Source organism: Rousettus aegyptiacus, unplaced genomic scaffold (genome assembly GCF_014176215.1).
Source record: "Rousettus aegyptiacus isolate mRouAeg1 unplaced genomic scaffold, mRouAeg1.p scaffold_m13_p_6, whole genome shotgun sequence".
Taxonomy (NCBI): Eukaryota; Metazoa; Chordata; class Mammalia; order Chiroptera; family Pteropodidae; genus Rousettus; species Rousettus aegyptiacus.
Window position 1 is genome coordinate 95,092,579 of NW_023416309.1, and position 25,887 is coordinate 95,118,465.

Consider the following 25,887-nt stretch of genomic DNA (forward strand, 5'->3'; position numbering starts at 1 on the left):
ACCCCTCTTCCCCAAGGCTTTCTGTATTTATCATCTAGTCTTTTTTTTTTCTTCAAAATGTATTATTTATATCAGGCACATGAATAAGTATAGATAACAGTACAGCAAACCTGGATGCTCACTATCCAACTAAAGAAACAAGTTATTACAGAGAAAATTGAAGCAACCTGTATCCCTGACCCCATCCTCTACCCTGTCCCATAGGTAGGCTCTCGCCTGAATTTATTGATGAGTATTTTATATGTTCACTATATATAAATGTATCCATCTATAATATGGATATGTTTTTCATGTTTTTAAATTCCACATACATGGAATCACTCTATAGGTATCCTATTGCAACTTGCTTTTTTTGTTCAACATTTTATGAGTTTTATCTATGTTCATTAATACACTCACTCTAATGCATTCATTTTCACCACTGTATGGTATTCCACTGCCACAATGGATCTGTCCATTCTCCTGCTAATGGACAATTCGATTACTCTTTATCTTACTTTAAAATGTGAAAGTAATAGAGGCACCATAATATCCAAATATAGGACATCCAATTGATGATGGAACCCTCCTTTTACCTACTGCCCATGTCAGAAGTAATCGCCACTGGTCCCTTTTCTGGCGCTAACATATACATGTTTGTTCATAAACATATGTATCTTTATAAGCATCTCTAGCCTTGATATCTATACCCCTCCTCTCTCCTGAGGCGCCCACCCTCTAATTTCTCCTTTTCAGCCTCTCTTGCCCCACCTCCTTGTCCATCACCTGCCTCTTAAATATTGCAGCTGCTCAGACCTGCAGCATCAGCCCTTTCATTCTCAGTCTCCTTGGGTTATCTTGATGCAGACCAGCTTTATCATCTGGGTACAATGATCTCCTTAAAGCTCCATGACCTTATCCCCTGAGCTGCAAGCACCTCCTGCTCTGCCCCTTAAATAGTCAGACCTTTCAAACTGTCAGATTGTCCATATGGACCCTTACCAGCTCTTCATTCCCCCGCCCCCTCCAGCCTGTCTCCTTCCTTTTCATCATTCCAGTGCCTCCCTGTCCCCCTCTCTCCAGATCTCAGACCTGCTGACACCCTCTGCAATGACACTGAGGCAGCCGTCTTCTCTCCAGCCTCAGGCCAGCCATGTCTTCTCCAGACTATCACTACTGCCTCCTAAAAGGCTTCCCTGTCCCCAGCTCCTCCCTATGTCAGCACCCCCTCCTCATCACCTCTTTGAGGGGAAGAGGGTTTGGGAATCTATGAAGGGAAAAAGAAATAAAATCCCACATAACTCCCTTGTTCTAAAACCATCAGTGACTCCTTAGTGTCTGCTGGATAAAATCCACACTCCCCAGCCTGGCCTACAAGGCATTGTTTCTTCCCTCCCCCGTTCCCACACAGCCTGCACAGGGTCCTACTGAGCTCAGCATTCCTCTGAGAGCTCCGTCAGCTCAGGCATCCCAGACAGTGTTCGGGGAGAGCAGGACACGGGTCAATCTTACATCTCATACCCAGCCCAGCCAGCCAAGAGACCCAGTCTGTGGGTGCTATCTCCATATGGCTGGCTCCAGACTCCTCCCTACATGAAAAACAAACTATTCTGCAGACAGCAGGGTCTGGAAGCTTCACTTGGTAGACAAAGGACAGTGCATTATAATTATATATTCAATTAAGCATTCACTCTTCTCCCACACTTGCTAACCAAGGTCCAGGAAGAAAAGGCCAATTTTGATGATGAGCTTTTCCTCTCCCAATAATGGGGTCAGACTCTGAGTGGCTTGATTGCACAGAGGCCCTGGGAGATGCAAGCACTCAGGAAAGAGACTTCTCCACAGCCACATTTGAGGCAGGAACAGGACCAGAACCCACACCCCCCAGCAAGGGGGGGGGGCCTCACGCACCTCCCTCAGGCCTCAGGCCTGAAGTTTCTGAGCCCAGCACCTTTGAGCCTCATCTGAGACCTGGCTGCATGAATGTAACCTCAAAGATTTGCCTTTTTCAGAGGTCTTAAGTCATTGCAGCTAGAAGGGTCCAAGCATAGAATGCAAACGCTATTGCCCAATCATGCGCTCTGGGCCACTTTTATCCACTACCCTCTCCTTCCATTGGAGGGGAGGACCCCACTGCCCGCCCGGAGGAGGCTCCCCCTACCCCCACACTGATGGCCTAGGCTCTCCTGTCCCTCTATCCAAGGGACAGACGGTTGAATCCACTGCCCAGCTCCGACCCCTCTTGGATGCGCCAACTGAGTTCTGGGAGAGATCAGGCTTTGGGTGAAGCTTCCACATGGGGGCGCTAAAAGGGCGCGGGAAAGACTGAAGCAGGGCCCCTGTAGCATCATCTGGGGTGATGGAACCCAGATCTTCAGGCAAACGGCTGCCCCCTATCCCCCAAAGGGCGCCCACGAGGCAGTCGCGACCCCCCACTAGCGTCCCTTCCCTTCTGCGTCCTCTCCCAACTCCCCTTCTTTCTCCGTTCTGCCCCCGCCACTCCCCTCTCCTCCGGTTTGCGTTTCTCAGTTAAGGTGAAAGAGCACACGGTGGGAGGTCCATTAGGTTCGTATTCCAACTCTGCCGCTTGGTAGCTGGACCGCCTCGTCCGACGCGCGCAGCCTCCCCATGGCCGGCCGGGGAAATGGGCCAATCATCCCACCTACTTTGGGCAGAGTAGGCGCTCAGGAAACGTCAGCTTCCTGCCCGCATCCCGCCCTCGGCTCTTCGTGTTTCCCTCTTCTCTGTTCTTCCTTGGCTTTTAAAAAAGATCCCTCTCTCCTGCGCCCCTTCTCCTCTCGGCTCCGCGATCGTAGCCAAACCGCAGCCTCTAGCAATCCTACGCGCCCACCCGGCGCCGGGGGCGCCCCGCCACGGCCGCGACCCACCCCATGGCCCGACTGTCCCCCCGGGCCCAGCACACCCAGGGGCTCACCCCGACCCGAGCCTGCCCGCAGCCAGCCGAGGGTCGCGCCCAGCCCCGGCTGCGGGGCCCCAAGCCACCCGCCGCCAGGGCCGCGAGGACGCGGAGAGGCGGGCGCGCCGGCCAGGGCCATGCCCCGGTGGCCGAGGGCACCGGGCGGGGCGGCGGGCTCCAACGCCAGGGCTGCGAGCGCCAGCCCGACCGCAACCCGAGGGCAACGCTGCAAATAGCCGCGGTTTCCAGGCCGGGCCCTGCCTCCCTCCCAGCCTTCCGGACTTTGGGGATTTTCTCTCCCTTCTTCCCCCGCCCTCTCCTCTGCCCCTGCCACCTCCCCGCTGTGCACCCACCACATCCTGTCCCCACACGGGACGCTTTCTGCGCTGGTGGGGCGGAAAGTGCAGCTGGGGCCAGGGGACCGGCGACGAGATCCGGGATCCCAGAGGTTGAATTATCACAAAAATGAAGTTAGGATTAAGTGCCCCGTGCTGAGCTCTTTAAGGGTGGAAATTCATGAAACCGTTAGCACCACCCAATGAGGGGCAGCTGCAATTTGCAGATGGAGAAACTATGGTTCAGAGAGACTCCTTAGGTTCTAAGGGCACCTCCTTTGGACCTGCAGAATGGGAAATCGTCTCCCCAACTCAGAAACTGTTGTTACGATTCTCTGCCTCCAGTCCTGTGCTGCTCGCCCTCCTGAGGCCCCAGTGAGAGGTGGGAAGCAGCTGACTAGAGGTCGCAGACGCCAGTCTACCACCAATTCTCAGTGTAACCTAGAGCCAGCGCAACCAGCTTCAGTTTCCACATCCTTAAAACGAAGGGGATGAAAAGCAAAGCGGTTCTCGGTAAGGAAGAACTTGTTAGCAACAGTGGAGAATCCAAAGTGGAACGTGAGATATTAAACATCCTGCCCTCGGGAAGTTCCATGGGAAGCTGAGTGATTGCCACCCACAGTGTTGAGACAGACTCGTAGACTGGCTGTGTCAGAATACAAGAATCTGCATTTTAGCAAATGCAGGGATTCCGAAGCTATCAAATTTGGGATCCTCCAAAGAGATTCCTGGGAGGGGTGGAGGGTGTGTGGCGGGGGTTGTCCTCCACACTTGCCCTTATTCATCTCTGCCTTCACTGGCCTAGACCCAGAGTGACTGCGTGGTTCTTAAAGACCTACTGTGTGCCAAGCACACATGTATGACAGCTCCACTCTCCGAAAGCACATGGCATAATCAACTACCACATGGCAGACTAGCAGGGCTGTCCTCAGCCCAGCTGGCCCCTCTGGGAGAAAGAGAGCAAAGCATCTTCTTTCAGGGGTGTGCAGCCTGGCACCAGGCTGTGCAGCTCAGTGAGCAAGTGAAGGCTGAGTTTTGCCTCCACTCTCTCCCTGGGTAGTCACCTCTGTGCAGGACACGATCTGCACAGATCCTCACTGTAGCCTATGCAGAGCTGCAACAGATAAGTGAAAAATATTGGGAAAGCCCAGGAAATTCTTGCTGGAGTTAGGAATAGAGATTAAAAAAAAAAAAATCTACTGAGGAGGTGACCATTAAGTTGGAACTTTAAGGATGGTGGGACTTTACCAGGAATAAAGGATGGTCCAGGCAGAGGCACCAGCCAAGGCCAAAGTGTGAGAAGGAGAAATCTCAGCCTGTACTGGGAGCAGGTGGTACAGTGTGTCCAGGGTCAGGGAATGGCTGTGGGGCAGACTGGGAAAGGGCACACCCTTCCCTGCTCCCATCTCTACATCTAACTGAACATAGCTTGTCTGCCAAACAGAGGTCTCCTCTCCTGGACTGTGAGATGCTGTGGGATAGAGACAGTGTTTTATTCATCTTCTGTGGCCTCACCCAGTATCAAGAATTATAAGAGTAATAATAGTTAATGGGTATTAAATATTTACTGTCATACACTGTGCTACGTGCACCACATGCATTATCTCATTTCATCCTCAAACAACTTTGGAAATAAGTGCTATTATTAATCCTGTTTTACAAATGAAGATTCTGAGGTTTGGAAGGGCTAAGTAATGTGCCTATGGTCTCACAGCTCTTTAGTGGTGGAGCTAGGACTGAGATTCGGGTCTCTCCGACCGCAGGGCCCTTGTTCTACACGATGGATGGATGGATGGATGGATGGATGGATGGATGGACAGACGGACGAGTGGATGGGTGGGTGGATGGATGGATGGAAGAATGGGAGAAACAGGGAGGAACTAAGTGAAGAAGGGCCTTGAATGCCATGTTAGGGAGATTGAAATTTATGCCAAGGGCAATGGGGAGACAGACGTCGGAATGTTGTAAGCAAGAAGAAACAGGTCAGATTAGGTCTACAGAAAGATGGTTTCGACAACAGTGGGAAGGCACTTTAGAGCTGATGACACTTGAGCAGGAAGCCATTTTTCTGGCAAATCCCAATTCCCACTTGTAAGGAGCCTCATTTTGCTAAGAACTGTGTTATTCCTCCTGGGGCAAGCCCTATGTTTCTATGCACATGTGAGGACTACTGGTGGACGGAGGGCAATGCTGAGGAAGGGGGCTGAGAGACAGGAAGGGGAGACAAGCGGTGGAATACTAGCTAAGGTCTGGGAAGCGGCCTCTCTTACAGGGGAGCAGAGCACCAGGAAAAGAGGAGCCATTCAGTTCCCCTCCCCATTTCCATGATAAGTGCCCCTGGGGCTTCCAGCCAGGAAGCTGGGAGCACCAGGTGCCACACAATGCTCCATTGTGCACCTGCCACTAGAGAGAATGAAGCCAAAGGTGAGGTGCCTGTTGCATTAGAGTGCTAAGCTCTGGGATTAAGTGCTGGGGGATGGGGTGGGAGGGGGCATCTGGTCCCTCCTCCGAGCATCCTGATATCATTGGTATTTCCAGCCAGGGTGGGAGGAGTGTCACAGGAAATGTCCCAGGGAGGGGAGTAGATAAGCAGGGTAGATGGAAGGACAGAGAACAGGTAGAGCTTCCCATACCTACAAGAAAGGAGCCAGAGAGAGAGGACTGGACCTGCTGGAGGCTGTCTCTGCAGGCTGAGAGGGACTCCCAGAGGGTTCTGGCACAGAGCAGTGCTCGCCATGCTGCTCTGCCTCACCCTGCTTCTCTTGATGGGGCTTTCTGTGTGCACTGTGGCAGGTGACAAGGAACTGGCACTCAGCACTGAAACAGGGTCTTGGGTAACCATGACCCAGGAGGTAAGTTTGAAGAGAGGCAGGGGATGGTCCATGGTCATGGGGGCAGAAGATCCCCTCGTGGCTGCCAGGAGAGCAGGCTGGACGCTCAAGGCAAATTGTTTGACTCCCCTCAAGGCCACAGCCCCTGGCCTGACTGAGCCCAAAGGGGAAGAGAGTGAGAGTGAGAGACACAGAGAGAAAGAAAGGGGAGTGGGGGGGAGGGAAGAGAGAGAGAGAGAGAGACAGAGAGACACAGAGGGAGATAGTTTTAACACTTACATATATTTAACATATAATATGTCCTAAATGCTTTATTAACATTAACCCATTTAATCCTCATATCAGTCTTATGGGGAACGTACCATTACTATCTGCATTTCACAGATAAGGAAACTGAGGCACAGGAAGGTCAATTGGTTTGTTCAAGGTTTACACATCTTTAAAAGCACAACTGTACATTGTCCAAGGTCTAATTCTCAGTATCTGTGCATCGGAGATTTTCCAGAATTTCAAGGGGGTTAACTTGAAGCAGGATCACTGTTTTGTCTCACTTGGAGAAACTCTCATTTCCTGACTAGTACTGGTTTGATTGTCAATCTCTTCTACTCAACTGACCTGTGCTGTCACTGGGGAGAAACCTAGAAGTTAGAGACACAGCATCTGTGCCCCGCCCCATCTGATCCGGAAGACAAAGATCCTGACCTTGGGGAACCCCTAATCAGACAGAGGGGAGAGGGAAAAAGCAGGACCAGTGCTTAGGGAAGGCTTATGGAAGGGCAGACAGTGGGACAAGGCTAAGCCTGATTCCTCCTAGTCCTAGGATAGTGAGGGCACTGGGGTCACAGGAATCACCATTCAATGAACTGCCATCTGAGGTGGTTTTCCTTCCTGGTTCGTCGTGCAATTGAGAAGACAACAGGATAGGGAAACCCAGGTTCAAGTCTCGGCTTCTCCACGGACTCTGTGCAACCTTGGGAAGGTCACTGCTGCTCTCGAAACATCAGCCTCCTCACCTCTAAAATGGGGTGGGAGGGAGTGGAGTGGGGGAAATGATCCCCAGGGTATTTTTCAAGCATTACGGAGGCTGTGCCAAACATCGGAGGACCTGGCCCAGGCACAGGGAAGCCCATCTGTGAGGGGGAGCTCCCTACGCACTCACACTGGAAAATCATCATCTTCAACTCGTGTTGCTGGGCTTTCCACCTGCGAGTACCCCACCTTGCAGCCAGGTCTACTGCTTATTCTCCTTTCACTCTCATTTAATACCCTTCTGCTTCCCGAGACACCATGCTTGGACTACAAGAACAATTCATATGAGTGACATGACAGAAGGAACAGTGGCACTCTCCAGGATGGTCTGATCCCCTCCCCAGTTCTCAGGACTCCCCTCACCTGTTATCCCTGGAGCCAGCGATTTGGCTTACATGGATAAAGAGAGGGCTTCAGGTGGGGGCAGGAGTCCTTCCTGAGTGAAAGGGAAGGATGCCTCCTAATGGAGTCCCAGAAACCCAGTGAATGAAAATAGGGGGAGTCTTATTTTATAAATAGCCATTTTCTTCAGCTTGCATTTGAAGACTGCCTTTTACCAATGCAAAGTGGTTTTCATGAGCTTTTCATAAATGGGTCCAAATCTCCAAAGAGACTTTTCCGGTTTCTGGCCAGGCTAAGCGACTCCAGCCCAAGACAGCTATCCTAGCCACTGACGTCCCAGGGAGGAGACAGATCAGAGGTGACTGAATTAGTCTAAGGGTTAGAAAACAGTCCACTCTGATCCCAAAAGTTGGGATGGGACAAACTATGAGATGCACAGGAGTTTCCTCTATACCCCAGCCATGTCCCTACTGGTTCCCAGCACTCCTGTGCTACCCCTGGGGAAATAGGGGATGGAAGAGTAAGCCCCTGATCCCACCCCAGCTCCCAGCTCCCAGCCTCCTGGTAGGCGGCTTTGTTACTCTGGGGCTCTTCGCACGTCTTCAGCCTTCCTGGAAAACGAGACGCCATCCTCTTTGCTCTTCCCAGACTAACAGAGAAAGGGTCCCTTGTTCAGTGTTCTGTATCCTACATGTGCTGAACTCCCGTATGCACCAGACAATGTCCCAGGTCCTGGGGATGCGAGACTAGCAAGTCTCTCTCCCTCTCAACAGAACTGAGTAGGCCATTCCTCAGGGGCTCCAATTAAGGCCAGGGAGGGAGAGCACTTTGTCCAAGGTCACGAAGGCTAATGGAGGAATGAGAACTTAAATCTCACACCCTTGGTCCAGAACTTTCATCCCATCAACTCAAGAATGAAAATGTCTTTGCCCAGGGTAGTGGCCTCCACCCCGGGACACAAGCATGCCCTGTTCCTCGCAGGAGGCCCAGGTTCCAGGGCAGGGTAAATCTGGGACAACAGGGGAATGCCGGGGGAAGAGAGGAGAGCAGAGTCAGAGTGGGGCTGGAGGGGAAGTAGTCTCACCCTGCCTACTGGGTGCCCACCCTGAGTCTATCAGCTGCTCCCTCCTCGTTCATATTGGAGACATTTCCCCAGATGGAGAACTCAGGCTCTGGAGTCAGACTTCCTATGTGACCTTGGACAAGTCCTTTAACCTCCATAAGGCTTAGTTTCCCCATCTGTAAAGTAGGGCTAAATCATACTCCCTATTTCATATGGTAGTTGTGAGGAGTAAAGGAGGTTATGACTATTGTTTGAGCCTTTTTGAGCCAGATGAGCTGGCTTCAAACTCCATCTCTCATTTTCTAGCTGTTGACACTGGACAAATTAATCTCTTTATTCCTCGGTGCTTTTATCTATAAAATGGTGTCAGTAATAGTACTTACTTTATGGTGAGGATTAAGTGAACAAATTAAAGTGCTAAGAATGTCAGGAGCATAGGTGTTATGTTAGCTATTATTACTATGCAGAATATTGTGTAAAACATGCAAAAGAGCCGAGTGCCAGCACAGGGCAGGTGTTATGAGACTGTCGTTGCACCCCCTGCCTTCCCTATCTCTTTGCCAGCCTCCTCCCAACTCTAGCTTTCTGCTTCTTCAGGAAGATGTCGGCCCCAGAATTCGCCTCCAGATTCAGGTGAAAAGAGGCAAAGAGAGCCACCACCAGTTCTTTGGGCTGATGGGGAAGCAGATACGAGGTGAGTGACAAAGGTGGGTGAGAGCCCACCAAGGAGTGGTTCTGAGTGGGTTGTTACAACAAGCAGGGGCCCTAGTTTAAAGCCCAGGACTCCATTACTCACTCCACGCCAGTAGGGGTCGCTCACGCAATCGGGTGGGATGGTGTCCATATAAATTATCAACCACACCAGAACACTGTAGAGAGTGTTAATTATGCCAGGCAACAGGTGTTAACCAGGACTGTCTCTGACATATAAGGAGTATGCTCATCCTAAGGGTGGGGCAAATGCTTTGCACACGCTGGTGCCCTTACCTTCTGTATTATGGATGACTTTGGAGAGTGGTGGTGGAGCTACAGATCAGCGTCTAGATGTGAGCAAAGCCACAGGCTAAGCTTTCTAGTTAATTATGTTTGTTTCAAATAGTTATTAAAATGATCCTGCATTCTCTGAGAGTACCCTCAATGTGGGAGTCATGTCCTGGAGGGACATGTTGACAGTGGCCACCAAAGTTGGAATGTGCATACCTTTTGACCAACTCTCATTTGAGGGAATCTATCAAATGGAAATGTGATTGCTACATGAGCCCTGAGATGGTTGTATAAGATTGTTCATCACCAACTTGTCTGTAATAGCAAGAACTTGAAAATAACGTAAAAAATCATCAGTAGGAAAATCAATGGTCAAAATATATTAGGCACATCCACAGCCTTTATGGCCATTACAAAGGATGAGGCAGATCTGTGGACAGATATGGAAAGATATGCAGGATATTGGTTAAGTGGAAAAAGCAAGTTATATAGCAATATGTATGATAGCGGCCTACTTGTTTTACAAAATGACATACTTACAAACATATAAATAAAAATGCATAGGGAAAGTTCTAGAAGAATATTAAACTGTCAATAGTGGTTATATCTAGGATAGAAAGTGGAGGTGAGAGGAGTAAAGAGGGAGTTTAATTTTTACTGTACAAGCCTCTACATTACTTGATTCTTTTTATAGGGGCATGTATTCAGACTGCTTTTGAAATAAAAAATATGCATGTAAAAATAGAGAAAACCAACTTGTGACCAACCATTTTTGGCCTTATTTCCTCCTCAACAAAATGAGTTTTGTTTTGGACTGGGCCATTTTAGAGTTCTCTTCCAAATCCAACAACCCATAAGTAGGGAATGAGGATATAAGAGAAATATTATATTGAGTACCTACTATGCTCGCATACGATTTGAATCTCACTATACCCCTTTCGCCACTACCAGGGAAACTAAGGTTCAGGTAAATTAAATGCTTTTCTAAGGATGCCCAGCTGGTACCAGGTGCCAGTGACTCCCCATTCCTCCACACTGCCTCCTAGCAAGAGCAGCCAAGTGGCTCAGCCACACAAAGACAATGGGGAGTGCCTGGAGACCTATAACAGGCACCAAGCCCCAAAGAGCCCTTCCTACCTCACCCAGCCCCCAGGGAAGTGGTGCAGCCCTCATTCCTTCTTTCTTTTTCCCCTAGGAATACCTCCTATCCAGCCTGAGAGAAAAACAGGTAAGTGTGGTCCAGACCTCACCGCCCACCCCCCACGCCCAGCATGCTACCTGGGGAGGGCCCAGTTGTCCTGGCCCCTAACAAGTCAGGGAAGTGGGGCTCTGGCCAGGGGCACACAAACCAGGCTGGCATTGCTGAAGGTGGGGCCAGCATGGCTTGGCCACATGCTTGGCTTCCTGGTTGTGTCCTCAGAGGGGTGTCTATGCATACCCAGGGATTAGGTGCAGGGGTAAATAAGGAAGAGACAGGGATGAATCAAGTTCTGTCAAATGTTCAAAATTACCTTGGGTCTAAAGCCTGGAACTGGAAAAATCAATCAATCCATTCCCCACCTTATATTTTCAAGGGTCTTAAAAGTGCAAATCTGAGCAGCCAGTACCGTGTCTAAAATCCTATGGCGAAAAGGGAAAAACAAAACCAAAAGAAAATCAACCAAACCTTTGCCCCCATCCCCAGTGCTCTCAGGATCAAATCCAATACCCTATGGACTTACCACATCCTCCGGTGCTGTCCTCACTGACTTGACTCCTAGCCCAATCTCTCCTTCCTCAACCACCTGCCCTACTTGAGCTTCTCTCCATGGCCAGGCATACCTGCCTTGGCACATTGTACCTCACTATCCTGCTGGGTCACATAGCTGAGGTCCCCAGAGTGGAAACCTCCCCCATGGTCAGGTAGCAGGCCTGCCATCTCCTCTCTATCCACAATACCTGGCAGTTTCCCTAAGAAACGCCCACTAGATGTTTGTGGAAGGAAGGGCAGAAGGGAAGGAGGATAGAAGAGAAAGAGAAAAGAATTAATTAATCAGGGAATGAGTGAACCAATCCAGTTTTTCAACTCCCGGGAAGATTGAAAAATGACTCCATTTATGAGGCCCTCGTTCTGCCCTCATCCCTTCCCTTCTTGGTTTCCAAGATAGCCTTCCTCTACTGCACTTTCCTTCTTTGCTATTTCTTCTCTCTCCACCACTGGGGAATCAGTGAAGACAGATGGACCAGGACCTCTTGGGCAGGGAAGGACCATATACAGAAGGCAGGTGAAAGCCTCTAGTGGACTGCAAGGGCATCATGAGAAAGTAACAGATACTTAAAGTCTCCACAGTGGGAGCCTGGCAGCTAGACAGACAGAACAGGCTCCCCACAAGCCATTAGGCAGAGCCTCCCCAAGAAAGAGCAGTTAAGGTCAGGGAGGTCCCAATGATGATCCAGGCTTTACACAGCCATAGCCCTGAAGCTGCACCTTCTCCTCCCCCAACACACCCAGGTACTCTGCTCCCTGCATCAAGGCCAGCTGAAGCCACAGAGAACGATGTCGTTTTTCATATCCCAGAACATCTCTCCTTATTCCCTAATCACTGATGATTAGAAAGTTGTGTCTTTAGTCTTAAGATATTTCCTGTCTTCAGAAAATAAGTGCAAATCACCCTGGGAAGGGTAACACCCTAAGCAGTTATCAACTATCACCACATCCCAAATGGAGCCAACGGTATGCTTAGTAAATCAAAGTAAATAAGGGAATCGGGCTGGGGAAAATGTCAAAAGCTCAAGCCAGCCAACATGAGAGGAGGAGCGGTTATCCCAACCAGTCAGAGATTCCGAGCTCCAGTACGTCCTTCCCCAGAGCTGCAGGTTTCCGGACCCCCCTCTCGCTTTCCTGATAGAACTACACTTTCCAATGCAGGCTCTTGGGAATAAAGAAGGAGATTTCTATTTTCCCTCAAGATTTTTCCTTAGTCTTTGAGCCATTCCATCTGAAGGGCCATGGAAGTCATCCAAGTTATCAAAATGGAAATGAATGCAGAGTGTGGGCAGGAATCACAGAAGTCATTTTTTGGGGATAGAAAGTAATTTACCCATATCATACCATGAGCTGATAACAGAGCCAGGACTAAAAGCTGTGTCTCCTGTCTCCTAGCCCACAGCACTTTCCATGTCCCCAGGAGGGCCTCTGGGATTTTGAATACTGGCTTACCACTTTCCTTCCTTTAGAGAGGATACTGAGGGTTGGCTCTGTCCATGCTTGAGGTGAATAATGGAAAATGTGGCAGATGAGCCAGCAATTTGACTGCCCTAGATATCTACAGCTTAAGAAACCTGAGCTAGGGAAATGGAAGGCCTTGAGCGAGTGACCAGGGAAGACCTCAAAGGGTGAAGCCAGGCAAGACTTCCCTAACCACCGTCCATGTACAGAACTCTCCCCAGGCAGAGAGGATGAGGACCATGGGTCAGAGTGAGAGCCCACACTGCACACTTCCCAGAGGATGAAACCCGTTTATACCTGGACGTTACAGCTGACCAGCCAACCAAGCCAATTCTCTTCTCTGCGTGTGTCCTGTGCTCAGCATTGGCGTGTCCCACCAGGCCTGCACTGAACTCAATGGGTTTCCTTCCAGGCAGGACACAGTCTCAAGAAGCAGTCGTATATAAATGTGCACTGTTGTCACAATCACAAGCTGGAGTGACCCTGCCTTCCCTCAGCACTCAGAGCTGTTATTTCAGGACTGAGTCTCATTCCCTTCTCTATCACCTGTGCCCAGAACACAGTAGAGGCTCAATAAATGAATGAATGGTGAATAGCCTCTTTTCTGATATAGGGCAGAGGGCAGGACATGCCAGTGGCTTGCACATCAGCAGATCAGGAACCTTCTCCAGAAATGGAAAGGGAAATACTAAACGGCCCTAGTCCCTACCCTTGGGTGGGAAAACAGGCTTGGGACATAGTATGGGTGATAGCCGCACCCTGGAAGCAGACACCCTCTCCCTACCCACAATTATGATCTCAAGGACCCAAATCCATGTATCTTCTGACTTGGAGAACTGAGTCCCAGATCCTTCATCAATTCTCATGTATGAGGTAAATGCTTTGCTTCTAGGATGCAGGCAGTCACCAAATATTTAGTGAGTTTACGTGCCAGCACTTCATTAAGAATTCAGATGGGACAGGGAATATGAAACATGAAACTGGAATTTGTCCTTGAAGAACTAACAACTTTATAGAAGAGTGGAGCTGGACTCACTGTGTGCAAAAGCCATGCCCTGCTCTACAATCATCTTCTGAAAACCCACCATGTTCATTCAAGCTTCTGGTTTCTGTACATGGCAATCTCTTCACATTCTGGTGAATTCTTACTCAGAGGTCAATGTCTCTGTAAAGCTTCTCCAAGTCCAGAAATTAACCACTGGCTCCCTCCTCTGAGTTCCCAAAGTACCCTGTACATTCTGCCGTTACAGCACTTAATGTATGATGCCGTTATCACAGTTTCTCTCTTCAAAAGGGTTTTTCAAGTACATGAATCAGATCTTACTTATCTTTTAACCCAGTGCCAACAATAGTGCTTGGCATCTAAGAGTGTTTTGACAAAAAACTCACACTTCCTGTCTAAAAGGACTCTCTCTAGAGAGCCATGAAGAAGCCAAACTCAATACAACTGAAATAGCAGTTACTGCTTATTGAACACGTCCAAACACTGAACTCTTGACCTCTGCCTCAAAGCTCACTGCCCTCAGCAACTTTACAAATGGCACCTCCATGTAACCAGCTGCCCAAGCTAGAAACCTAGGAATTACCCCTCTACTCCTCACTTCCCACATTCAATACATCCCATAGTTGCTGGTTCTTCCAAGATCTATCTTGAATTCATCTTCTTACCACTTTCATTATCACTGAGTTAATGCAAGCCACTGTTATCCTTTCCCTGAAGGGCAGCAGCTTCCTGACAAGACTTCCTTGCTTCCCGTCTTACTGCCAGACCCACCCCAATCCACTGTCCACCCAGAGCATGACCTTTTCAAATGGGAAATCAGACCATATCCATTCCATCTTCTGCTGGCCACAGAGCAGTTTCCTCATTGAGAACTCCCAAGGCCCTGTGCTCTCTAGCCCTTCTCTCACCTGCCTCATTCATCACCAGGCTCTTAGGCCCTCAGGCACATCACACACTGCCAGCCTCAGGATCTCTACTCAGGTTGTCTAAACACTGCCCAAGTCCCTTCATTCCTTAGCCAACATTTCAGGTCCCAGGATAAAGGCCCTTCCTCAGATAGGGTTTCCTGGATAATCAAGCTCAACTAGTTTCCTTGTTATGTTTACACAACTTATCCTTTTCCATTCATAGCACTGAACATAGAAATCTTGTCTCCTCCAGGAGATTGCAAGTTCCATATTTTGTGTACCACTAAATATCCAGTTTCCAAATCCTCAATAAAAAAAAAAAAAATACACATCAGACATTCTTCAAGACAACTTACCTTCACAATTACTATCCTCACTCTGCAGATGCTTGAAGATGCACAGAATATGGCATCCAGGACTAGAGCCAAGGTGCCCTCACTGCAAACGCATCCAATCCCTACACTTACTTGGTCTATGCCATAATCGTACAGACAAGTCCCAAGTGGAATTACAAGACTTTACTGGAATGCCTTTTTAGCTGGGTCTATTTGGATAGGAAAGAAGCTTCCAAATGTCTGTGCCCCCACCACACTAGTCTCTCAAGAGACTTCTTCCAGGTCAAATCACTTTAGAAATCATTACATTCTATCTCTCCGTCTCCCAAGAGTGAGATTTTGAAAAATTCTGAAGTAGAAAAACATACTGATACTCAGCTTAAACTCAGTGTTTTCGAACAGAGACTTATGGACATGGAAAATGGACTAGTGGTTACCAGAGGGTAGGGGGAGGAGGGAGGGGAGAGGTAGATAGGGGGAAAAAAAGAATAAAAGGGGGAAAAAGGAAAAAAAAATTTAAATCACTTCAATTAAAAAATAAAGTGTAAAAAAAAAAGTTAAAGTTAAAAAAAACTCAGTGTTTTCCAAGTACCATTTTTGCCCACACTAATTCAGTGGGACATACTTCAGGGAATGGCAGAAGTGGAGGCTTTCCCAGAAGAAACAGGAAAGGGGCTAGAGAATCCATCCAGTTGCAGTGAGGCTGCATGTAGGGGAATAATGAAAGCTATGTAGGTTCTGTCAGTTCATGGAAAGACTTAAAAGCCTGAATAAATGTGAATTTAATCCACTGAATGATGGGAAGCCATATGAATTCTTGAGCAGAAAAGGGATGAGCCATGTCTTAATAGTATAATTCACTTTTCCAGATCCACTTCCATAAAGAGGTAGCTAAGAATTCCAATACCAGTTAGAGACCTCAGAAGCAACAAACTGAGGTATGCCGAATGACCAAACAAGGGTTAAACTGGTTCTGAGGGTGCCATTATATGGAATAGGAATGGTGCCTCGTGGAATCACACCTGGCTTCCAATCACAGTTAATGGAACCTATAAGGCTAAACTGAATCCAGTCCTTTAGTTTCTGAAGTCCTCTTCCTTCATTTACCCATAGCTATGGCTCAAACCATCCTAAAACAATTAATGGCTTAACACAATTATTTCTCTAGGTTGGCTGGACTCAGTTGAATGTTTCTTTAATTATGGGTAGCATCAGCAGGGGTCACTCAGGAGGCTGCATTCTGCTGGGAGTATGGTATTTGGGTTTTTGGTGCTATCGGCTGCAGCATCTTGGCTCTCCTAAACATGGGCTTACACAGTCCCTCAAAGTAAATATTCAGTTTAGCTCAAGCTTTTGGTTTAGAAACATGTTAGATGGTTTTCAAGAACAGAAGTGGAAGGTGCCAGAATATTACTTGTCACATTAATTAGTCAAAAGTCCAGCCCACACAAGAGAATGAAAAACAGATCCCTTATTGGAAAGAGCAGCACACACACCCAGATATGGGACAAATCGCTGGTGGGGCGACCTCTCTAGATCATCTACCACACTTTTTTTGAGATAAGAATGTAGGTGCCTAATAACTTTGAAATAGAGTAAATATAAGATGAGCTATTCCCAGAAACAAATACCATTAAGACTGCTTCTTGGAATGAACATGACTTGCCTAGAATAAAGGTCTTTATAGCTCACATGGAACGTCTGGGAGGAACAATGGAGCCAAAATTGTGCAATAGCACAGGTTATTTTCTCCACTCTTGGGCACAAATAAACAAACCCCCAAAGCCCTGAAATGCTAGCGGCATGACCTGCAGTTACAGGTATTGCACAAGACTGGAGATAAACTGATATTTCAGCACCGGGGGCATTATTCACCACTGGGCAGTCCTTTTGTTTCCTTCTTAGTGACACTTATTTGCACTTTGTTGAAGATACCACAAAGGAAGTGGGTAATTACACTGCCCCCAAGAGCAGGAAACAGTCTGGAAGAGGCTGTCATACGTTTGTTGCATAAAGTGCTGAGGTAAAACCAGTGGAGACCCAATTCTGTAATTCCATGATCCCAATGCATAGCTAAAAGTAGTTTCTAGAATTCCTAACACATGTCACATCATATTATTCAGCAAAGAAATTTTCACTCTTCTCGTGAATACCAAAATATTCGGTACATTATTTTGCACCTGTGAGGCCATAAGAAAACATTGAGCACCACAGTGAGAAAGACTTTCTCCCCAACTGTCATTTTCCCTCACTTAATGAGACTTGTTATTTGAGCTTCAACACACAAATAACTAGCATAGGGCTTTGCGGTGAGTGAAGGCAGGCGGAAAGCAGGATTCCTGCTTTCTCATACCAGGATTTCGTAACCCGTCCAGGAATGAACTAAAAAGGCTCAACTTTTCAACTATAGACAAATGTGTGTATATTTGTATTATGTGCATTAAAGAAAAAAAAAAATTGAGCCAATGCTTAGATTCTCAAAAGGTCAGAAAAAAAAATATTAAGGATCACTGCTGAGCTATGCTACTTGATCCTAGTGCTTCAAATAAAAACCACATCTCTTCAATGTCATTTGGTTTATTAATTGCTCTTCAAAGGAGGAAAAGGCAGTCATGTTTATAACTACCCTTGAAAAGTTACTAATACACATCCAAGAAGCTGCTTTTCATTCGTTTTATATTCCAGAAGTAATGTGTACTGCAAACAAACTGTAGTTTATTTTTCTATACTGGCTTTTCACATGTAGTTCCAACCTTGATCTGAACCAACTGGCTTCATATGAACTCTATTTGAGGCCATTCCTAACCCTAGCCAGGCAACCTGCCCAGAACTAGAGGGACAAACCAAAGCTGAGGACAAGTCAAAAGTATCATCTTGCTATATAAAGGACACACCATATTGTTAAAAATTACTTAATGACTCACTATTCCCTGGTAAGAAATGAGAAACCAGGCAGAGGCATCAGATGACTCACAATAGCACTGTCAAAAAAGTATGGGATTTGGAATTAAGCAGGGCTCATTCTGTTTCTATAACCAGCAGCAAGACCTCTTGAGCCTCAAACTCTTCTCATGTGGAATAGGGATATACTATCCACCTTTCAGTGGTGTTGTAGTGAGGACCTGAAGGAAACCGCATAAGGAACAGTGCTCACTAAACAATTTATTCCTAAATCAGAAGAGCCAGAATGCAACACATCTTTTACTTCTTGGTTTAGGTCTCTGGCCCCCAACTGCTGCTTATAGAATCAACTAAAATCAACTTTCATCCGAAAGTTTTCACCAGTTTTGCCATTTTTCTTGTGATGGAAGCCACTGGAAGCATGGGAGCCTGTGGCTGAAGCAAGGATATCTAACTAGAAGAGGATGATTAACCATTAAGGAATCAAAGAAGTTACAAGTGGTAGAGGGGAGGGTATGGGTTTTCATGTTAGACCAAAACGAGATTTCTGGCTGCATCATTTACTGTTTCCTTCTGCAAAACCAGTGTGAATTTCTACTGCAAAGGACTAATGTGAGGCTCAAAGGAGATAGTGAGAAGGTACCTAGCACAGGGCCAAGTACATTGAAAGCAACCAGCACATGCCAGGGCCCTCTTCTTCCTCCAGACACAGAGTAAGTACATTCATTTAGAGGGTTTCAGGAGCTAGATCCAGGATTACCTCCAGACTTTTGCTCTTCTAATGAAGGAGCCTAACAGCTGAGCTTCTTTGTGCAGATAGTCACAGAGAATGACTTTTTACTGAAAGCTGCTAAGAAAGTGTTTTAACTTACTGTTCCTATATCTGTGATTTAAATCAGAGAATTCTTCCTTTTTCAGCAGGCCCTCAAATAACATTGCATTCAATGTCATTTTGTTATAATGTCGAGACACCTAAGGAATTTAAGTCTTGTTTATATCAATTAGCCTATGATACAAATGGTTTTGTTAAACATCATTTCACTTAAAGTCACAGAACATATCGACAATGTTAAGTGAGGACTTAACTGCATTTTTAGGGGAAGAAAGGGTAGTGTGATAATCAGTAGAGGCTTGGGACCCAGACTATGCACAATTTACAGTGCCCTGACCTCTCAGCATTCCATTCCTACTTTAATTTTTTCAAAATGTGAGAGCAGAATTTCCCTTTGGTACAAATATCTAGAACAAGAAGATTTGGGTGCATATAACCCCTAGGTTTGTCTTCATTCCCCCCCCCCCCCCGCCATAGGGACACACAAGACTCTGACCTTGCAAAGAAGGACCCTTAGTTTGTCTGCTGGGAGAGGTTACCACTACTGGTGATGGTTAACAAAACCACCCCAGCAAATGCAATTCCCACCCTCCTCCTTTCCGCCACACATAAATGCCTGACCTCCCTTTTCCTGCACTGAGTAAATGCTACAGAAAAATGCAGCTACTCTCAGAAACCACTCACTCAACTTGGGAGTCAATCAGAGGTGGTACTGCTATTTGGCAAATGAGCTTGGAGATTAAAAGGGATACACACCTGTTCCCATCTTCCCATAAGCATCAATTGTACCTCACCTATCCTAACTTCCAGCTGGTTTCTTTGTCCCTAAAAGTAGAGAAAAATGAACTTCAAGAATAAATAATACTGACTAGTCATTACTATGCATACCTATCAGTTGAAACCAAAAGTGAGGCAGAGAATTGATTCCACCACCTAGACAAGTTCAGAGTAAGCACTCCCTCTATAGATAGCTTGTATCACTGAAAAAAAAATTTCCACAGCCACAAACCACATCCCTCAGCAGTCAGTTTACTGCTAGGGAAAACAGATCCCAAGTGCATTTACTATTAGCAGGTCAGCTGCACCGTTTTCATACATAAAACAGAGCTCCTGGGTGAAACAGACTTGAGCAGAGAACATGCTTTATTGAGGAATAGATATAGAACAGCACATTCTACCACATGTGGGGAAGGGTTAGCTTCTGTAAAAGGCCTTTACCCCTCAAGAAAACCCCCAGTGAAGTTGCTTTTGGATAAATTTTAACAGTGACACTGAATCTGGCAGGGAGCTGCCATTGAACATGCTTAAAATTAGCTCCCCCCAACCCACAGTGAATATAAGTAGTGTACAGAGATGACAAGAGAAAGGCACAAATGACCAGAGTTGGGATTGTGGTGAGGGCTCCACATGAAGACAGCAGTGTTGTAGACAACCAAGTTGGGAAGGGCGACATGTCATACATCAAAAGCTGCCCCAAGATAGCAGGTTATAATGGGCCAGGGAGAAATTAGAGGGAGCATTTTTTCCTTCACTTAAACAACACCAAAAATAGGAGACCGGAGAATTGGAGGATAATGGCAAATCCCAAAAAGGAAATGGAGGAGTTCTTGGAAGGGCATAAGCATTTCAGCCCTAGAGGGAGGGTGAGGTACTGTTGAAAAGAGATGCAAACCTTGGCGGGGTGGCCATTCTGCCTTGTTGAGTCATGGGCTGAGACACAGAAGTCATTTTCAATCAGTTTCTACTTCTCCGAGGATGTCCAGACAAAAATCAATGCAACTTATGTGGAAGTACAGGTGTGCTATATCACACTGGTACTGGTGAAAAGGTTTTGCAGTTAATGAACCAGTTAACATGCAGCATAAAAGGGAGAACTGGAAATTATTTTGGCACCTGCAAACGTAAAAAGGGGCAGGGAGTTAAGAGAGAAGAAAACATTTACTACTGGGTACTTTCTGGTGAAGCAAAAAGTATTCATTCCCTTCCAAGACACTGCCCACTGCCCACTGGTGACCACAATGCAAAATATAGAATCACCACCTCTTACTTCTCCTCCATCTCATTCAGATAGATTATGTGCTGTTATCAAGACTAAGGCTTCAAAAGTATTTGGCTCTGGTCAGCCTGATATAATCAAAACAGGGGTTTCAATAAAAATGAGGAAGAAATTTTAAGTGAGATGAAATCCAAAGGGAACAGACCCCTCCCAGTACACACACTCAGAAGTGTTACACCTCTTCCCTGCCCCTCCAAAATACATATGTAAGGAAAAACTGGAAAGGTCCCAGCTGTGACAACCATATTTGGAGGTCTGGCGACCAGATGGCAAAAAGCACTATTACAAAGTTTAGAAGACATAACATAACCTCACAGGGCTAGAGAACATGAGGAGAGAACCAGTGACTGGACAGGTACAGTACCAAACAGAACACCATGGGTCAGTGCTACGAGGGACCGTCAATCAAGTCTAATATAGATCCCATCCGGGCAACCTCACTGAGGCCGAAACAACAGTTCCTCAGAACCAGCGTCTGCAGTGTACACAAAGGTCGGAGCCAGGATAGTCCTGAGGGGGATGGCCTTCCCAAAGGATACTGTACTTGCCAATCACAAGAGCAACAGAAATGACAGACAGATCCCTAGGGTACGGATTCCTACTGCTGGGGTTCGCTGGCTCAGAGTAACAGGTCACTTTAAGTGCCCTTGGGAGGGGTCCATTTTAAACAGCTGGGATCCATGGTTTTATTGGAGTTGGATCTCTTGGCCTCTTTGGCTATCCACTCATCAATCAGGTCCTGGGGAAGAATAATGGGAAAAATTAACATATACATTCAACTAAAATGCCTTTATATATGGATTCTAAATAGATTATTAGCAAAGAAGGAATCACCAAAGGTTTAATAATATACGAAGGTGTAAAATAGGTGTAAAAAGTTATCTTTAGATTCATAAAATGCTTTCCTACCTAATCCATTTCTTCCTACTATGTCCTTAGCAAGACCTGAAAATCATCACTCATCTTCCCTTATGATATGTATGAGTCCACTAAAAACAATTAAAACTGGGCATGAGTTGAGATGACATTTGTTAAAAGGAATTTCAAATCACTTCCACAAGCCCTGGAGTTTACAAATTCCCCTCTACAGATGGGCGATTTTCTCCAGTCTAAGAAAATCATGAAGCAACAGAAGTGCTGTGCAACATAAAGCTGCTTAACTAGAGCTGCTTAACTATGTCAACCAAATTTGAGACAGGAGCTTACCAAAAGCTTCTGATAAGGATAAGGAGATAAGCCTAAGGCAAGCATCAATGCACACACTAAAGAAATGAGACCAAGTAAAAGGTGCACGTAGCCAACACCTTTAAAACGGAAAGATTATCTTTAAGGGTGTTAAGGACCTCCTTTGCTCTGCTAGGCCTCAAGGGACATTCATTAATGAGGATGCAGCTGATTAAAAACTTTACCTGTCTCTTTAAAACTAGGTGTTTTCCTTTCCAATACTTGAGCATCTGAAGAGCTTGCAGAGTGCTGACAATGTCGACAGGATTCACAGCTGTCTCCTGGCTAATTTCTGAAATAAAAGAGCTACTGAGAACCTGGCCAAAGTGCAAACACCCTCATCATCAAGGCCCACCCTTCCCTTGTAGGAAATCTAAATGGACTCCAGATGGTTGGATATCCAATACTCAACCCAACCTGTTTAGAAAAAGTTTTAAGCATTCATTTGACCAGTCCAAATAAATTACAGAAGAGGGCTATTATAGAAAGAAACCACTTTCGGTCCCTATAGAAATCAAGGTCAAAGACAGACCACTAAATTCTTATACTCTTGCATAAAAATACAGGGATGTTTTAGAAGCTTCTGTGTGTGCCAAAAGACTTGAGGATTTTCTTCATTTTTGACTTTTGTTAAGAATTAAAATGTCAGTGACCTGAGATTTGAGAAACCAAATCTTATATACCAGCAAATGCTCTGGAATCCTTAGGCACTTCTAGTGAGGGTCTCTCTCTGCAGTGGCCCACATCCAGGGGACCTTCTGTTCTCATGTTCAGGTAAAACAGAATAGGGCATTATCCTTTGCAGGTTACAAAATGTGAACAAGGGTATAAAGTGAAAAAGTCAAAATATTCAGTGAAGCTAACATATTGGGTAACAACCACTCTAGAGTGTCAAAAACCAACCTTTGATAGAAATCTCTTTGCCCTGGAAATTATGCAGATAACGAAGAAGCACTTCTTTCCAGTAACTGCGATAGCTTATGAGACCCAAATCTGAGAGTGGACGTTCTGGGGAACCAACTTTTTCTTCCACTTTGGAAAGCAAATAACCTGCCAGGGAACAAATACACAGACTTTTTCTAGCAACACTATATCTCATCCTAATAGAAAAGAACAATGTGCCAATATAGAAGAAGGTATAAAAAAGTACAGTCTGCTTTGCAGTATCAGTCAGGGGTTTCAGTCAATTCCATTCATTCAATGAAACACTGTGTGGCTGTTGTAGAGTAAGCTGACTTTGTATAAGCAAAAGGGAGAAAATGTGTATTTGTATTTTTACTTATAATCGACATTAAAAAAACTCTGGAAGGCTTCACTAGAAACTTTAATAATGATGGTCATCTGCTTGTATGTTAGCCACAGGGAGACGGGAACTGCGATGGAAAGCTATTTCATTAAATAGCTTTTCATATTTTTCAAACTCTTCAACTTTAAGAATATATTATCTCAGTACCACCTATGAAGTGGTGGTGGTGGTGGTGGCTGGGGGACCCAAAGCTCATGAAGCCTCTAGTTTTAACATCTAAATATCTACCATTCAACACGATGGGAATACAGTCAGCAAAATCCAAACTCTGAGAAACTCTACTGGAAAACTAACCTTTCTTCAACAAATAAATAGCAATGAAAAAAAGAGAGAAATGGAAGGGGAACTTTCAGCTTAAGAGTGATTTACAAGCCACATCTATCAATACCAACATATCAATTCTATCTGGCTCTGAGTAAAAATAATTTTCTTTTTAAAGAACAAAATCAGGGAAATTTGAATATTATAATTTATGATATTACAGAATTTTTTTGGTGGTTTATAAGTGTAATAGGCCTTATCTTTTAGAAATATCAAAATAAGTGAGGATAGAAATACAGAATAAGGTAAAAGCATTTCATAAAAGTATTTCATGAGATTCAGGTCCCCCCCAACCACCACCACCACTACATCATAAGTGGTACTGAGATAATCTATTCTTAAAGTTGAAAAATTTGAAAAATATAAAGCTTTATCATGGAATGGCTTCCCACCGCAGTTCCCATCTACCCTGTTCCCAACATACCTACAGATAGCCATCACTATTAAAGTCTAGTGAAGCCTTCCCGAGTTTTCAAATGTCTAAGTAAAGTTTGGCCATAAAATGGTAAAAATTACAGGGGTTTTAAGTATACTTTTATTCTACTTTTGTATGTTTGAAAACTTCCACAAAGTCAAGTTTATAAAACAGGTGTTACTATTAGAGATTAATAATCTCCTCTCCCTTAGTGAGTTATGCCACTTTCTGATTCAGCTCTTCCCTGGTGGCTTAAAAATGGCTTAACAATAAAAGGATTAGAAGGCTAATTCTAAGTTTTCTAATTTTGACTAAAATATATGTCATACAACAGTGAACAATGAATAAAATACAAAAGTATGGTTGATTTTCCTTATTTACAGTAATTATGTTCTATAAAGTCACCACAAACACTGAATTAGCAAATATTAAACCATTTCTCCTAGGGAAATTCCTGCGAGCCTCTGGTCACATCTTCATCAGTGAATCAACACATAATTTTATATATTTCTGTTTAACAACACCTTGTTTAACACATATTGTTGATTCAGTAACACTGAACTCATGGCCAACAGCACAATAACCTGTGCTTGAATGAAGCCTGTCTAACACACATTATTTTTTCTGTAAGGAACATCGAAGCCTTTCTAGACATTATTTCAGCACTACACTTAGGGGTCACTTAAAATCATCACCAAAAAGCACAAAAATATGGAAAAAGTGGCACTAATAGACCATGAAAAGGAATCTTATCTACAACAAGAGAGCTGAAACAGGCACCTTACCTTGTTTGACCTCAGCTGGGAATGTGTGGTGATGACTTATTTTTTTGCTGCTGTGCACATGTCCACAAATGACCACAAAAGTGCCAAAAAGTACCAATTGGGGGTTACAAACAAATTCTAGTGAATAGGCAAATTCCCACATACAGAATCCACAATTAATGAGGCCCAAAGCCTCTATCAGGTACACTGGTTCCCTCTAGGAAAGTCCTTACACAACTGAAATCCCTAACATCCAGGAACAAATTTGAAGCCTTATGCACCTATGTGTTATTCTTAAGCCTCAAGCTGGGATAATCCTAAAAGGCTTACTTTACTCCCCTCTATTATCTCCTACCATCAGGTACCAAACTCAGAGCTCTGTATTCAATGAGTATTCAGTGTGTATCAGGCCAACCATCCGTGTTCAGGTTTTTTCCACTTACTCAAGTTACTTAATAAATATCAGTATACATCCGTTACATGCCAGGAATTGTAGAGACCATAGGACAAAAATACAAACAATATTCACATGGTCCCTACCATGTGGAGCTTAGCAGTTTCACTTACTGAAATCAATGAGCATCTTGCCATAGCCCTGTCTCATGTACTGAGGCATGGTAAGGATACAGGATACATTATAGTTGAGGAATGAGTTCTTCTCCTAAAATTAAGAACAAATGGATGAGAAAGTCATGAGGGTTTAGAACCATAAAGCATGAGCAGTCCCAAATACAAAATAACGCTTTCAAAATATCTAGCTAACCAGTCCTGAGAGTGGCCATCAGGCTCATAGCTGTTACGCGCCCTTTATATAAAGCCATTAATCCCAGTTTCCCCTAGCTCTGAGACCTCCAGTCTCATTTTAAGGGGGCTGACTCTGGATTCTTTAGTCACAGAGCAGGACAAGGTTTAGATTGCAGTTAGTCTAGAACAGCAATCTTTAAAAAGCAATTTTTCCAAAGGGGAGTTGCCAAATTGAGAAGAAAGGGATCCCAGAAAATTAAGTCCCCATTCTGGAAGGGCATCATCATAAACAATCAAATCATATATTATATGATTCCATTTATGCAAAATGCCCAGAACAGGCAAGTTTATAGACATGAGGGCTGGAAGGGGTTGAATGGAAATGAGAAG

General features: G+C 45.4%; 2 protein-coding genes across 3 annotated transcripts in view; one reads left to right on the forward strand and one right to left on the reverse strand.

The window, feature by feature from the left end:
- Nucleotides 1-5,784: 5,784 nt before the first annotated feature.
- TAC4 (tachykinin precursor 4) lies at nucleotides 5,785-13,273 on the forward strand. The gene is made up of 4 exons (XM_016158446.2): nucleotides 5,785-6,083; nucleotides 9,094-9,190; nucleotides 10,676-10,708; nucleotides 12,898-13,273. The coding sequence occupies exons 1-4, from the start codon at nucleotides 5,967-5,969 to the stop codon at nucleotides 12,939-12,941; spliced, it is 291 nt and encodes a 96-aa protein (XP_016013932.1). The 5' UTR covers nucleotides 5,785-5,966; the 3' UTR covers nucleotides 12,942-13,273.
- A 6,519-nt stretch (nucleotides 13,274-19,792) lies between these two features.
- The window catches only part of KAT7 (lysine acetyltransferase 7), a 28,078-nt gene continuing 21,983 nt past the window's right edge, over nucleotides 19,793-25,887 (reverse strand). For both annotated transcript variants that reach the window (XM_016158437.2, XM_016158438.2), the window contains 4 exons: nucleotides 25,321-25,414; nucleotides 22,851-22,997; nucleotides 22,133-22,239; nucleotides 19,793-21,462 (listed from right to left, as the gene is read on the reverse strand). In XM_016158437.2, coding sequence (XP_016013923.1) covers nucleotides 21,361-21,462; nucleotides 22,133-22,239; nucleotides 22,851-22,997; nucleotides 25,321-25,414 — 450 coding nt within the window. In that variant the 3' untranslated portion in view covers nucleotides 19,793-21,360. The remainder of the gene's footprint in view (nucleotides 21,463-22,132; nucleotides 22,240-22,850; nucleotides 22,998-25,320; nucleotides 25,415-25,887) is intronic.

Bases quoted from the DNA above. Each gene is read 5' to 3' on its own strand.
- TAC4 (XM_016158446.2), top strand. From the start codon at position 5,967: ATGCTGCTCTGCCTCACCCTGCTTCTCTTGATGGGGCTTTCTGTGTGC. The intron at 6,084-9,093 runs GTAAGTTTGAAG...CTGCTTCTTCAG, and splicing joins GGGTAACCATGACCCAGGAG to GAAGATGTCGGCCCCAGAAT. The intron at 9,191-10,675 runs GTGAGTGACAAA...TTTTTCCCCTAG, and splicing joins GATGGGGAAGCAGATACGAG to GAATACCTCCTATCCAGCCT.